Source organism: Echinops telfairi, unplaced genomic scaffold, assembly GCF_000313985.2.
Source record: "Echinops telfairi isolate 266 unplaced genomic scaffold, ASM31398v2 ScPeMD7_23;HRSCAF=83, whole genome shotgun sequence".
In the NCBI taxonomy this organism is placed as follows: domain Eukaryota; kingdom Metazoa; phylum Chordata; class Mammalia; order Afrosoricida; family Tenrecidae; genus Echinops; species Echinops telfairi.
Window position 1 is genome coordinate 81,672,934 of NW_022103920.1, and position 14,284 is coordinate 81,687,217.

The window sequence follows — 14,284 nt, forward strand, 5'->3', positions numbered from 1 at the left end:
TAAGGCAGAATTGGGATCATGATAGTGGGAGAGAGGGGCAGTGGGGAGGAAGCATTTAGGAACTAGAGGAGAGTTGTATGCTTCATCGTTGCTATATTACACCCTCACTGGCTCACCTCCTCCCTGCGACCCTTCCGTAAGGGGATGTCCAATTGCCTACAGATGGACTTTGGGTCTCCACTCCGCACTCCCCCTCATTCACAATGATAGGATTTTTTGTTCTGATGATACCTTCGACACCACGTTATCGCACAAGCTAGTGTGGTTCTTACATGTGGGCTTTGTTGCTTCTGAGCTAGATGGCCACTTGTGTACCTTCAAGCCTTTAAGACCCAGGACGCTATATCTTTTGATAGTCGGGCACCATTACCTTTCTTCACCACATTTGCTTATGCACCCATTTGTCTTCAGCGATCGTGGTGAGCAGCACATGATATGATTTTTTGTTTTTTGCTGCCAGCGTTTTTTGTTTTTTATTTATGGCAGCCTGAAACCCCCAGGGACTCAAAGGCACCCAGCAGCAGCAACATGTTGTCCGTAGCCATTTTATTAAGCACACTGATTCTGAGAGTCCCACACATTACTCACATGTCATTGGGAAGACATCGTCATTCCATGGACTTGACTTAGATAGCCACACATGTTTTCCTTCATACTGATACTTGTTAGTGGAATGAACTCTACCAATCAATTTATAATTTGCTTATTAAGAGATTTGTTTCTCCTGTAAAATGGATGATCAAGCAGTTTCTATCGATAGAACATCTGATAAGGATAAAGCACAGGCATTTTTCTAGCTTGGATTTTAAGGGCATAGGCATGGAAGCAGGTATTTAAATCAAGATAAAAAACAACTTATTGTACTTTACCAAATCTCTAAGAACCAAGTCTGTACTAAGGTGAACAATTCAAGTGATCTTTCATTATCAAGACAACTGGGCCATTCCTAAACAGAAAGGCAGGGGTTTTTCATGTATGTAAAGGAACTGACGGACATATTCTCCAATTTCCTTTTATATTTAGAATTTGATCGTCATGAAATCCAGATATATGAGGAGGTGGCCAAAATGCCCCCGTTCCAGAGAAAGACATTAGTATTGATCGGAGCCCAAGGTGTGGGGCGAAGAAGTTTGAAAAACAGGTTCATAGTATTGAATCCCATGAGATTTGGAACTACAGTGCCATGTAAGTTTTCTAGATTTCCTTTGCTATTTAAGAGTATGAGTGAGTATATGGGGGAACAGATGGGATTCACTATTATTTTCAATAATAACAACAGCTTTTTATTATACGAGTGAAAATGAACAGACAGAAGATATTTAAGACACTAAGTAATTCTCTAGCTGTAGCCCCCGTTGGCTTGCTGCCTGATGGCACTCAGTCCAACAACGTTAGCGTGAAATTCAAGTGGAGGAGTTGTGGCAAAGTGACCAGCACCCGGGTATTATTTTTTTGTCTAACTGATGTCTCTTTGTAAAGTTGTGTTTTACCCTCTACATAACCGAGGGACTTGACCTTTGTCGTTTCGGAAAGGCAGGAAAGCATACAGGCTCCTCAAGCAGTCCCTGTGCGGTAGTCATTGTGAGTGCCTGTAGCTCTCCACCCTACAAGGCCAGAAACCTGCTCTTTGGTAGCATGTCAACAGTGAGTCCTCTTCCAGAGCAGGCAGCGTTAATTAAGGCCTTAAAGATAGGTGTGTAAAATAAATGTATAGATGTATATGCATACAGGATGCTGATGTGAAGTGTAACTGATTAGTTAGTGAACCAGATACTCATTTTGTGATCTTTGTTCTCTTGTCCATTTACATATGGAAAGTCTAGTAATGATGCTAGAATGCTTTATGAGAATGGAATCAGAACAAGGAGTACTATTGTCTACTATAAGGACTGATAAACATTTGTCTTTATTTTGGGAATGTATGTGCTTCTACAGGGAACTTCAAAAAGTTCATGGAAAAATCCCATTATCTTTTCATTCCATTTTTCCACTAACTTTTTAAGACCCGCTCGTGCATAGACCTTGTCCTGGAGAATGTATACAGTGGTTAATTCTGCCTCTCACTCCTCCTTTTCTGTACTTCTATTGCTAACCAAGTCCCCTTTTAATTAGCACAACATTGCTTTAGCTGTATTCATCTCTTCAGACTAATTTGAGTCAGATCTGAGCCTGAGGCCGTTCCCTTTTCTTATAGATGAATTTTAGAGTGTGGTTGCTTTAATGTCGTGTGTTTTAAGATTTAATTCTGTGAAATTCTTACTTCTAAAATTCTTAGGGGATTGAGGAGTAACCCCTTCATTGCCCCCATGTCTGTCTTCTAATTTCTCAGTGTAAGGCTTTGGCTCTCATTATTGGCACTGTACATTCCTAAATTCAGACATGTCTAAGTTAAGTCTGTAATAACGTAAAAACCTCACTGTGATCAAAGTATTTTAAAGCTGAAGTTATACAGTAAAAGAAAAGCATTCTTTTTTTTAGCAAATTGATATATGCACAGGTTTTCTAATCAAGTTCTTAAAGATATATAATTTTTTTAAAGTTCATTTTGTAAGAATATACCAAACGAGTCTAAAGAGTTGGACATTGAAAAGATCCCAAAAGTCCAACTCTTGCAAGATGCTAGTCTGCTCCATTTCCCCCCAACTCCTGCTTGAGTCTAGTCCCTCCTGTCTCTGGGCTCTGCGCATTGCTGCTGTGTCCCACAGAAGTCACGAAAGTTCACAGAAATGCCTCACACCGTGGTGGGAGCTGGTCGGTCCCAAATCCAGAGGTCAGGCAGGCGTAAGCCAGAGTCTTGTTCAGAGGCTGTGCTCTGCGCTCCTGGCTCTTGCCGGTGTTGGGCTCGGTGTTGGGCTCGTTGCTTCTCAGAGGATTCATTTTATATGAAGCAGCAGGAAGCCACTGCAGGGAACCCCTGCACAGTTACTCACAGGCAAATCCTATCAGGATCTTCCCCCACCTTCTCACAGATCCATCAGGGAAAGGTCAGTTGATGGGAGTTACCAGGTACAATCAAATTTCATCCAAATATAATCTGTTCCTCACCCCCCCCCCAGACTGTTTATTATTTATGCATATATAACCTGGAGCCTGGAGCAAGATGTTTCTGGGAGATATTAGTCTCCTACTAATCATAATCAGCCAGACTTTCTCCCAGGCCACCCCAGAAATAGTTTTCTTTCTCCTCTCAGCTGTCGCATATAATTCCTTACAGCCAATATATATAACAGTAACCAAGACAGCCATTAAGAAAAGAGTGTGGTCCCGTTCAGTTTTCTACTAAGGTCACCACTTAATCTCATCCTATTCCTGTTTGTTAGCAGATACTGCCTTCCAAAATAGGATGGTAGCCACAGGCATATGAAATTCAGAATTATATCACATAAGAGATTATGGCTAGAAGGACCATATTAACTGATAACTCACCTTTGTCTCTCCCTACCCTACCTGTGCCCCAGAAAGTCATTTTTTCATTGTTTTAGCTATTTCTTTCGATGGTCTTCCACAATTTTCGGTAATGCCTTGTTTCTACTGTTTCTTACTTTTTATCACTTCCAGTTAATGTCTTATCCTTTGATTTCCCAACCACCCTTCCAATAAAATAATTCTATCTTCAGTTAATTAAATTTTGCTTTCTTAACAGCCTCTCTCCTCTCACCCAACAATCAATGAATTCTTTGTTTCCCCCTTTTACCGTGTTTTTTATATAGAGTTGTGTGTGTGTGCACATTAAACTGAAAACTCCATTATATTACTTATTCAGTAAGTTGTGATTTCCTCCCTTCTACCTTCTCGCCCACGCCCCCCCTTGGAGACATCTGTCTCAGAACCCTGCCTTCCAGATTCAGTGAGGACTACAGGCTCTCTGTGAGGTTCCCCAACCATTAACTCTGGAGTGTATCTCTTGTTGCCCTTCTGTATCGAAGCTGCTATTACTAGCTCCAATGTCTCATTCTTTCTTCATTTGCCTTGTTCTGCTGGGGCATGTCCTACAGTAACTTCACAAGAAAGGACATACCGTATATACTTGTGTATCAGTCGAGTTTTTCAGCACATTTTTAATGCAGTTTTTGTGGTAAAATTAGGTACCTCGGCTGATACTCAGGCCGGCCTTTACTTGAGTATATACGGTATGTCATGTGATTTCTGTTTTTTAAGTATATATGTATATGAAGATGCGCTTTTTCCCCTGCTGTGTACTTGACAGTGTAAGCTGATTGTGAAATACAAAAGATATTGTTGTGTTCAGTTTTGTTGAAAATTCCAATGCCATTCTAATTCTTAGTCTTTTATACATAGCCAGATTTTTCTTTTAGAAACATTCAGGCTCTGTTATTTTAAGTATCCTGAAGTATTTTAATGATATACCTTTGGTGGGCATCTTTTGTTATTCATTATATTAAAGATCAGCACTCTCTTCAAGCCAGAGATTCATGTCTTTAGCTCTAGAGACTTTTATTATTATTTCTTAAATTATTTTATCCTTTGTTTTCTCTACAATTTATAGTAGCTGAATGATGAGCATCCTTGATTCATTACCACCATCTTAGTTTATATATATTTTCTATCGCTTTTCTTCTCTTAAAAAAATCACCATGAGATCTTACGGCACCCAACAAACATATGAAGAAATGTTCACAATCATTTGCCATTAGAGACATGTAAATCAAAACTGCAATGAAGTGTCATTTCACCCCAGCATTTAATAGCAAAATTTACAAAAACAGAAACCAACAGACACTATGCAAGGCATCGTGTCAGAAGATCCTGGATTGAGCAGGAGAAAAATATGAAAGAGACCAAGTTCACTGGTTAGATCGAGCCAAATGGAAACCCTTAGCCTGTGACCCTTAGTCACCCTTTTGACGTGGCACTGAGCACCCCTGAAATCCACTCATCATCCAAACAGTAGATATGCATAGAAGGGGAACAGTAACACTAGTGGGGTCCACACATCTTAGAATAATGGACCGTATGTATGGAATCAAAAGGGCAACATTGGCCCAGGGACAACGTGCAGAAGTGTTGAGGGAGAAGGGGAAATGGAGGTGGGAAGCTCGGGAAGGAGCTAGGATCGGTGAGGGTTGCACTGAGGACTGCAGGAGGGGAAGTGAACTACTGAATGGAAACTGATTTACAGCCTGACAGACTTCACATAGATGGTTAAGAAAAATTACCTGGACTACTGTAGTGTCTTCTAGTCCATCAGTGTCACATAGAAATGATTATACTTCATGATTGTTCCGGGGTTTTCCCCCAGAACAGTGTCTCCTACTTTCTTTCCTCCCATCGTTCCTGCCTTTGGCGAAAGCAGTTTGTTCTGTATTTCTAAATAATCTAAATGGTGTAAGATTCCTACTTTCTTTCCTCCCATCGTTCCTGCCTTTGGCGAAAGCAGTTTGTTCTGTATTTCTAAATAATCTAAATGGTGTAAGATTTTAAAATGTATTTTCTCCCACAGGCAGAAACATCGCTGCTGTCTCTGAATTGCTTTTTCTGTTTATGTGTTGGGCTCTGTTTTACGAGGCTTCCCTCTTATCTAGAAGGAACTCTTTCTTCTTTTTCATACTTTCATAATCTAAAGTAGTTAATCCGCGTGGAAGCCCGGGAAAGGCTTGGCAACCAACCGAGCTTTCCGCTAGGACACGGGGAGGAAGTAACTTTGTTGGAAGGACCCAAACTCTTGGTAAATGAGCTGCTTTTTTGTGAAGCTGTTGTATTTCTTCTGAGAGGAATCATCAGATCTCATCTCTCCCCTCCCCCCACCGAGATTATCCTCCAATCAGTATAAGGAAAGACTGTATCTTATCAGATACCATGGACATAGTTTGCCCCACCCCCAGTTTAGTTTACCACCTCCGACTCTCATTGAACTATTCTGGCACCCTTTTCAAAAATCAATGGCCTGGATGTGGAGATTTATTTATAGATTGTTCATTGTACTCCATTCACCAGGATGTCTCTTCTTATGTCATTACCACACTGCTCTTATTACCGTAGTTTGTAGTAAGCTACAAAATCAGAAATTCTGAGTCTTCCAACTTTGTTCTTTTTCAATATTGTTTCAACTTTTTTGGGTTCATTATATGTCTGCCAAAAAGGCATGGTTTGGCTTTTGGAAATATTATAAAACAATCAAGTAGATGAAAGGATCCCCCACCTCTTGTTTTCACTTAGCAGGAAATTAGTGGGGAGTTTGGTTTTGAGGACATGTGAAGGCTTGTTTATTTGTAGAGTAAACTGTCTCAGAAGGTGGATAGTGAAAGTTAATAATAGAAGAACTTGTTGGGAATTAGGACATATAAAGTCATGGGGGAAGCATATAACAGATTCCATAGGAGGGAGTGCTGGTCCCAAGCAATTCATTTTCAGTGTGCTCCATGCTTATTGAGGCTCAACATAATTCAAAACTTAATTTTAGGTCCACCTTAAAATAAGATAAATCCTATTTTGAGCTTCACATTTACTTTTAAAGGCATGGTTTTGTTACAGATTTTCTCTTGACAAGTACCTCCTAAAAGCTCATGTAAGTCAGGAGTCAGCAAACTTCTTCTATGGAAGATCCAAATAGTGAATCTTGGAGGCTTTGTGGGTTTCGTGGTCTCTATCACTACTCTGCCTTTGTAGTTTGAAAGCAACTGTAGACGACATACATGAGGGAGTGCAGTTGTGTTCCAGCAAAGCTTTATTTACAGAAATAATAAGCAGGCCAGGTTTGGCCATGGGCTTTATTTTGCCAACGCCTGCCGTACAGGGGGCGCAGGTGGCACTGTCCAGTCAGGGCTGGAATGCTAATGGCAAGGTTGGTGGTTCAAACCCACCAGCCCCATAAAGATGCATAGCCTCAATTCAGAGGCAGTGGGCACTAAATGGAAAAACCTTGGACTATTCCCCAGTGTTTTTCTAGTCTATTATTTTATACTTCTTGGATCTCATTGTTCAAATTCTCAATGTTATTTTATGCAGTTACTTCACGGAAACCAAGGGAAGATGAGAAAGATGGCCAGGCATATAAATTTGTGTCACGGTCTGAGATGGAAGCAGACATTAAAGCTGGGAAATACTTGGAACATGGGGAATATGAAGGAAATCTCTATGGGACGAAGATCGATTCTATTCTGGAAGTGGTGCAAACTGGAAGGACTTGCATTTTGGATGTCAATCCACAGGTAAATTGAAGTGATTCCAAAGCTTTTGGGGGGTGGGTCTACTTCTCTTTCCTGATGCTGATGAGTCTTTCCCTATATTACATGATAAACAACCTCATTATTCATCCTGAGCTAATTACATAACCCTGACCAACAGAAGTGTGGATAGCAATAGAAACAATGTGCTTAGGTCTGCGGTTGCTTGTTAAATATATTTACTTGTTCAAGTAACACATGAATGCATTCGTCGAAATTACCCTTCCACTAGATATTCTCTCTCTTTGCACTCACACACACACTCACATACTCATTTCATTCTTATTCTAGTCTCTTGCTTGCACCAGTGCTACTCAGCCCAACCTCACATCCCTACTCAGACATAGATATTAATAGGTGTATTTCTTTCTCATCATTTTCCCATGCTTTATGCTATTGTGGTGCCCCATCAGGTGGCTTCTGGCTCACAGTGACTCTGTCTGACAGAGCACAGCTGTCCCATAGGGCTTCCTTGGCAGTAGTCTTTACATCAGGCCTTTTCTCCCAATGAGCGGAGGGTCATCCCCCTGTTGCAATGGAGTGCTTAATCGTAGCACCACCTGGGGTCCTTTGCTTTCTCTCTTTCACACACACACAAATGTGTTTTTTATTTTGTTTCATTTATTCCATAAATGGAAAAGACCTATACAGATTAATTATATACATATTTTCATTTTTGCTAAAAGATCTTTTCATGTCAGTTAGTGCACATGCGTTGGTTCTTTATCATTGTGATGTAATATAGTCTGGCTGCATATTGATTTGAATAACCACTAAAGCACCCAAATCAGAGGAAAGTTGTATCACCTCTGCTTTTCAAAATTAACAATGCTACAGTAAGCACAGAGTGGGCCGACAGTCCCTTGACTTTGGCATGATGAAGCTTCATACCTTCCTTGTTCTGGGGGATCAGAGACTGGAGAGACCAGGTCCAGTGCAGAGTGAGTGCCTGTTCTAGAGCTGGGGGCGTCTTGTGAGTCGGACTGGACTAGGCAGCGCAGAACAGCAGCATTGTAGGGAAGGACTGACTGCTGAGAATCAAAAGGGCTAACCCTGGGACAGGTCTTCAAAACTATTTTTCCTTTAAAGGAAGAAAGCAGATAAACACTGATTTCTACTCAAGGTTTCAGATTCTAAGCCTGCATGAATCGGTCGATATTCCTCCTCGTACGCAGGCACTGAAGGTGTTGAGGACATCGGAGTTCATGCCCTACGTTGTATTTATTGCTGCTCCGGAGCTGGAGACGCTGCGAGCCATGCACAGGGCTGTGGTGGATGCTGGGATCACCACCAAGCTTTTGACGGTAAAGTGCAGCTCTTTTTCTTTCTTTCTCTTTTGGAGGGTAACTTTTCTTTTTCATTTGAGCATATTTAACCCCATGTAATCATACTTACAAAATGAGTACATTATATATAAGGTATTTTAGAATAAGTGTATTCACTAGATAGTTAGAATTTGGAGTCGTCTGGCATCTCCTATATGAAATGAAGGAGCTCTGGTGGAGTAGTGCTTATGAGTTGGGCTGTGATCAGCATGGTCTCGAGTTCAAAACCACCAGCAGCTCCACAGGGAACGACAGCCTCGGAAATCTACAGGGGTTGCTATGAATCAGCATGGACTCGATGGCAGTGAGTTTGGTTTATTTTGTTTGTTCATATAAAATGACAGGAGCCCTGGTAGCATAGTCGATTGCGTGCTAGACTGCTGATAGGGGAGCAATTCGAAACCACCAGCCACTCCACTGGAGAAAGACGAGGCTCTACTCCTGTGAAGAGATACACTACCCAATAAAGTGATTTTTTTTAAAAAGAGTCACATTTTAGGAAACCCCCGGAGGGTCAGAATGGACTCAATGGCAGTGAGTGGCGATGAGATGAAGTGAGCCACTATGAAGACATACATGTTAATCCAACCTACGTACTTTACAGATGAGGACACTGCACCCCAAGACCATTAACACCACATGGCTATGACTTCTGTTTCATGTTTCCTCTTGACAACTTAACACGTAACTAACCTTGATCTATTGTGAAGCAAACCCTCTACATCACATTATTCACAAACACTTTAAAACTTCTTTTTAAAGGAATTTTTTAACCACAACATTAACACCTAAAATTAAAATGAGCAAGTATATATGTATATATATGTGTATATATATGTGTATATATATGTATATATGTATATATATATATATGTATATATATTTTTTATTTTCCCAAGATTCATAATTTTTAAAATTGGTTTATTCCGATCAGGATTAAAATAAGATTGGCAAGCTACATGTACTTCTTCTTTGTTGCTGCCCCTCCACTTTACCAGCCATGACGTCCTGTTTTAGGGCTGGGTCTCTGTGTCTCTAAGGAGCACGCTGGCTATACCTCATCCAAGACAGATGTTTGTTCTTTTGGCAGTTCGCAGTATTTTCAATATTCTTCGCCAGCACCATATTCAAATACATCAATTCTTCTTTGGTCTTCCTTATTCAGTGTCCAACTTTCACATGCGTATAAGGCAATTGAAAATACTTTGAGGACTAACTGGTGCACATGACCAAGGTAACATCATTTTAAAGTCGTAAAAATAAAGAGTGCTGGGCACATTGCGTAGACCCATCAAACGCAAACTCACTGCATGGGGTCGATTCTGAGTCATTGTAACTACAAGACAGAGAGGCTCGACTTCTGAGATGGTAAATCTCTATGGGAGCAGACGGCCGTATTGTCTCCCCAGGAGCAGAGCAGTTAGTGACCAATACTTGCCTGGTAGCACCAGCAGAGGACAGTGTCAGAGGGTTTGTGCTTATTTCTAGTTTCTAGGTTCGTTAGGTAGATTGAGCCAAAACATAAGCCTTTCTATTTGTGCTTCAAGAAATAGATCTAGTGAATTCCTATTTATACTTCCCATTTAAAGGCAGGATTATTTTCACATAACTTCTACTCTCCAGGGCTCTGAAGTCATTCAGGCAGGGTGGAGGCGGCCAAACCAGCCCAACTGTGCGCCATGTGGATGCAGGGGAAGAATAACTAGAACATAAACTGTGTAGGTTGGGACCTCTGTCATGGAGGCTCAGAAAGGCGAGCCCTTTCAGGAGTCTGAGGCAGGGACTGGGTTATTGTCAGGACTCTGGAGAGTGACACACTCCGAGTGGCACGCTGGCCGCCATCTGTGAGCTGGGCACAGTTGCTGCTGTTGTACGTGGCACAACATTGGGTTGCTATCCAGTGTACACGCTGCTGTTGTTTTCTGAGAGAGTACCTTCCTCGCAAGGCATAAACCCCTCCTGTTTTCCATTCTGCTCACCATTCCAGTGCCCTCCACATTTCACAAAATGAAGGTGTTTTCGTTTCCTGTCATTGGCCATGACTTAACTGGGAAGAGCAACTTCAAACACCTGCTTCCGTCTCATACATAGAACTCCTTTCTCCTATAAAGAGTATCCCAGTTCTCAGAAACATTTTGAATGTTAGATTGTTAGGTCACTGCTCATTTTCTGGACCCTACAGAGCATACCCAACAGTCTAAGAATACGGCATTTTTCTCCCTGAGGGCACATCCCACTAGGCATCGATCGTCAGATAGCTGGGCTTTAAAGTCACTTGAAAGAGTTGTGTGCTGTGTACTTAGGTCAGTTATTATTCTGTTTGATGTTCAAGTTGTTCTGTCTTCAGCTACGAGGAGCCTTCATCATAAAACCCACTAGTCTTTGATGGCCCCTTGGTTCATTTGCCAGAAGTGATATGTCGAGGTAACCTGAGGAAAGCATTCAACTTGGTCTGGTCTCTGCACCGACCAGAAGCAGAAAATACATGTTTCTTTCTTAGATACCATGCAGCCTTAGTTCAGTCTGGTAGTTCTAATTCAAATTATATTTTATTTTTACTTCTTTGACTGTATTTTTTCACTTTAGTAGAATATTTCATGGAAAAGTCAAGCCTAGATAGGTAAGCAGTGACGGAATATAGCTCTTTACTGGAGTGGATAGCCTCACCTTGCTTCTGTAGAGCAGCCAGTGGTGTCGAATAGCTGGCCTTGTGGTTAGCAGCCCATTGCTTGACCTACCACACAAAATCCTCCCCAGTATCAAAGAAGAATGAATATCCATCATAATCTTTAAAAAATGAAATGTATCACCAAGTCCATGACAACTACGTATCTCCGTGGATCCCAATTTTCTTTCTATACTTACTCCATAGCAGCACACTAACAGATTGATTGCAGAAACAGATCTGAGGACCTGAAACCCTTTGACTGCCTTTCCCCTGAAAATCCTGACAACATTAATACAGTTTAGTTTATATTAGACCATACGAGTGTGTAAATATAAATTCACACATGTGTGTACATATGGTTTCTAAATTATCACAGAAATACTAACCTTAGTAATAATTAACTGAGAAGTTTACAATTTCAGGCTTTTCTTCTATTGACCTTAGGATCTATCGTAAATTATTTTGTTTTAAAGTCACTGAAATAATTTTAAAAATATATAATTTCTATCTGTGTGTTAAATTAAGCCCCAGCTTGAGAAAGAGTTGGGTTTATGTGTTTGTTTTTGATTTCTATGTCTTGCTTTTCTCCCCCATATAATTGAACTTTGTTAATAGACGTGCCTAGAGCATTTTTATAGTTCCTCCTTCCTACTGAACACCCTCAGATGTCTCTGCTCGGCATACACGTCCTCTGTGATGGGTCGCGCTCACCTGGCTGGCCATGCCCCGCCTTCCTCACAGCCTTCCATCCCTGCTAAGCTCCAGTCGGTGTCTGAAATGCAGCCGGGCCGGTGCCTTCCTCTGGACGGTGCCTTCCTCTGGATTGTGCACCTCTGTTTCCTCTGCCTGGAACGAATGCTGCTCTTCCTCGTCGTGCACACATGGCTGACTGCCTCTGTGTAGTGTATTTTGAAATAACAGGACACTCCTCTAGATTTTTTTCTTAAGTGCTGTGTCCTCTGTGCCTTCTAATCACACTAGCTAGAGCAGACCTCTCAAGTTTGGCTCTTCTGTGGTACTCTTATAACTTGAAATGTTTTGTATTTGGTCTGTGTCGTGCTCCCCCTGTAGAATTTAAGTCCCATGAGGGTTAGAACCTTGTCTGTCTGCTTCATTATCTCGCCAGCCGATTCTGACACATAATAGGCACTTTAATGAGTTCAGTCAACATTTGCAGATTATGTAGGAAGTGTGGTAAAATTTCAAAACACTTACAATTTTACGAAAAGCTCTCTTTGCTCCCTCAGAATCCACGGCTTGCTCTTTCAGTCCCCAGATTATTCCAGTGTAACTAGAAACATTTCATAAAACATAAACAATACTAGCTCACAGTCGTCAACGAGTTTGGTTTACGTAGGGGTCAGACAGCATATAAAGTTAATCCTCAAAATACATTTCCACGATTCCCGGCTTTGCTAGAAGTTGGTAGCAAAATTGACTGGGTTTTATAATTAGCCTAATCAATGAGGGGAAAAGAAAATCTTTCAAAAAAGATCACATCCTTGGACCAGAAACTGGTCAGCTGCAGTAATCCTTTTATTACCATAGACTCACCCTCAAATTATGGCTAGCAGTCTTTTAATTAAGGTCTTACCCACATGTCAACGAAATGAATTATAGAAGATTCATAAATGCATACATGAGTGCAGTTGGAAGGAAGACCATATGAACAGATGGGAGTAGCTTTTTAACACTCTGTATCGACTAGATCTTGAGGATTATTATCAGAGTTACATAGACCAATATCCAACCTACTTATTATTCCTTATGTTCACTTTCACTTGGGGTTTGAGCAAGAAAATAGGCATGAGAAAATAAACCTTTCCTTCCAACTCTCCCACAGGACTCTGACTTGAAGAAAACAGTTGATGAAAGTGCCCGGATTCAGAGAGCATACAACCACTATTTTGATTTGATCATCGTAAACGACAATCTAGACAAAGCCTTTGAGAAACTGCAGACGGCCATCGAGAAGCTGAGACTGGAACCACAGTGGGTCCCCATCAGCTGGGTTTATTGAGAATTCAATAAGGCTAATAATTGAAATGAAACTTAAAAAAACAGAAAATAAAGACTTCAACAAGTAAGCCTTCTACTGAGGAAAGAGAAGCAGAGCTAACGAGCTCAGCCTTGCCCAGGCATTGTTACTGTGCAGATTGAAGGAACAGTACACTGCTCTGAGTTTTATATAAATGTGATTGGGAAAGTGTACTAATATATAATTTATCTTAATTTTTCTAACTTTTTATGGATAACCTTTCTATTCATATCACATAAAGAAATGCGTTGAAGCATTTTGTATATGTTTTGATTTTAGTGCCCTTGCCCTTTTTTGCATCAAAGGAATTTTCAAATCATTCACTCTACAGTGGTCTCACATTTTCACTGTGATAACAAATACTTGAAATCGTTTTGTTTTGTTTTGCTTTGTTTTTGTAGAGCGGTCACTTAGTCCAGCGTTTAGCTAGTGAGCGGCATTGGCTACTCGTAGCAGAAGACAGTCCTCGTCGGCCTTCCTTGCTCCCGTACTTACTTACTTTCAGAAGCAGGATGTTATTATCAGTGCTGCAGCAAGCCTCCCACCAGCCCAAGCTGACACCTGGCTCTGCTCAAGCTGTTTCTCCGTGTTATGAGGGATGTGCGGCTGTCCCTCGTAACAGGCAGATTAGCAGGTTTCTTTCTGCCTTTTGTGGGAAAATGACGAGCCACGCCTTCCACTCTGGTATGAAGCCATCCTGCCTGTGTTGTAGTAGCCTGCTGACTGCAACTGTTCACACACATTCCCGTCCCTCCGGGGGTCAGAAGCAAGGCCACACACAACACACACACACACACCTCCTCCTGCAAAACAACACCGGAGGAAAGTCAATTGCTCAGACACATTCATGTCCCTCCGGGGGTCAGAAGCAAGGCCAGGCATGCATGCACGCGCGCACGCGCACACACACCTCCTCCTGCAAAACCTGACAGGAAAACAACACCCGAGGAAAGTCAGACTATTTTCATAGACAAAACTGTAACTGGCTAAACGGATGTCCTATTTTAGAAAGCTTTTGATTAGGATATGATCAGCAATTGTATCACACCTCTGCAAATGTCGGTGACAT

General features: G+C 41.3%; 2 protein-coding genes across 3 annotated transcripts in view; one reads left to right on the plus strand and one right to left on the minus strand.

Annotated features, from left to right (window-relative positions):
- The window catches only part of PALS2 (protein associated with LIN7 2, MAGUK p55 family member), a 97,428-nt gene extending 83,840 nt beyond the window's left edge, over nt 1-13,588 (plus strand). For both annotated transcript variants that reach the window (XM_045288801.1, XM_004702725.2), the window contains 4 exons: nt 1,024-1,185; nt 6,967-7,169; nt 8,360-8,488; nt 13,021-13,588. In XM_045288801.1, the coding sequence (XP_045144736.1) occupies nt 1,024-1,185; nt 6,967-7,169; nt 8,360-8,488; nt 13,021-13,197 (671 nt within the window). In that variant the 3' untranslated portion in view covers nt 13,198-13,588. The remainder of the gene's footprint in view (nt 1-1,023; nt 1,186-6,966; nt 7,170-8,359; nt 8,489-13,020) is intronic.
- Nucleotides 12,110-14,284, minus strand: part of GSDME (gasdermin E) — a 99,205-nt gene continuing 97,030 nt past the window's right edge. Inside the window, exon 10 of the mRNA XM_045288803.1 lies at nt 12,110-12,468. Coding sequence (XP_045144738.1) covers nt 12,421-12,468 — 48 coding nt within the window. The 3' untranslated portion in view covers nt 12,110-12,420. The remainder of the gene's footprint in view (nt 12,469-14,284) is intronic.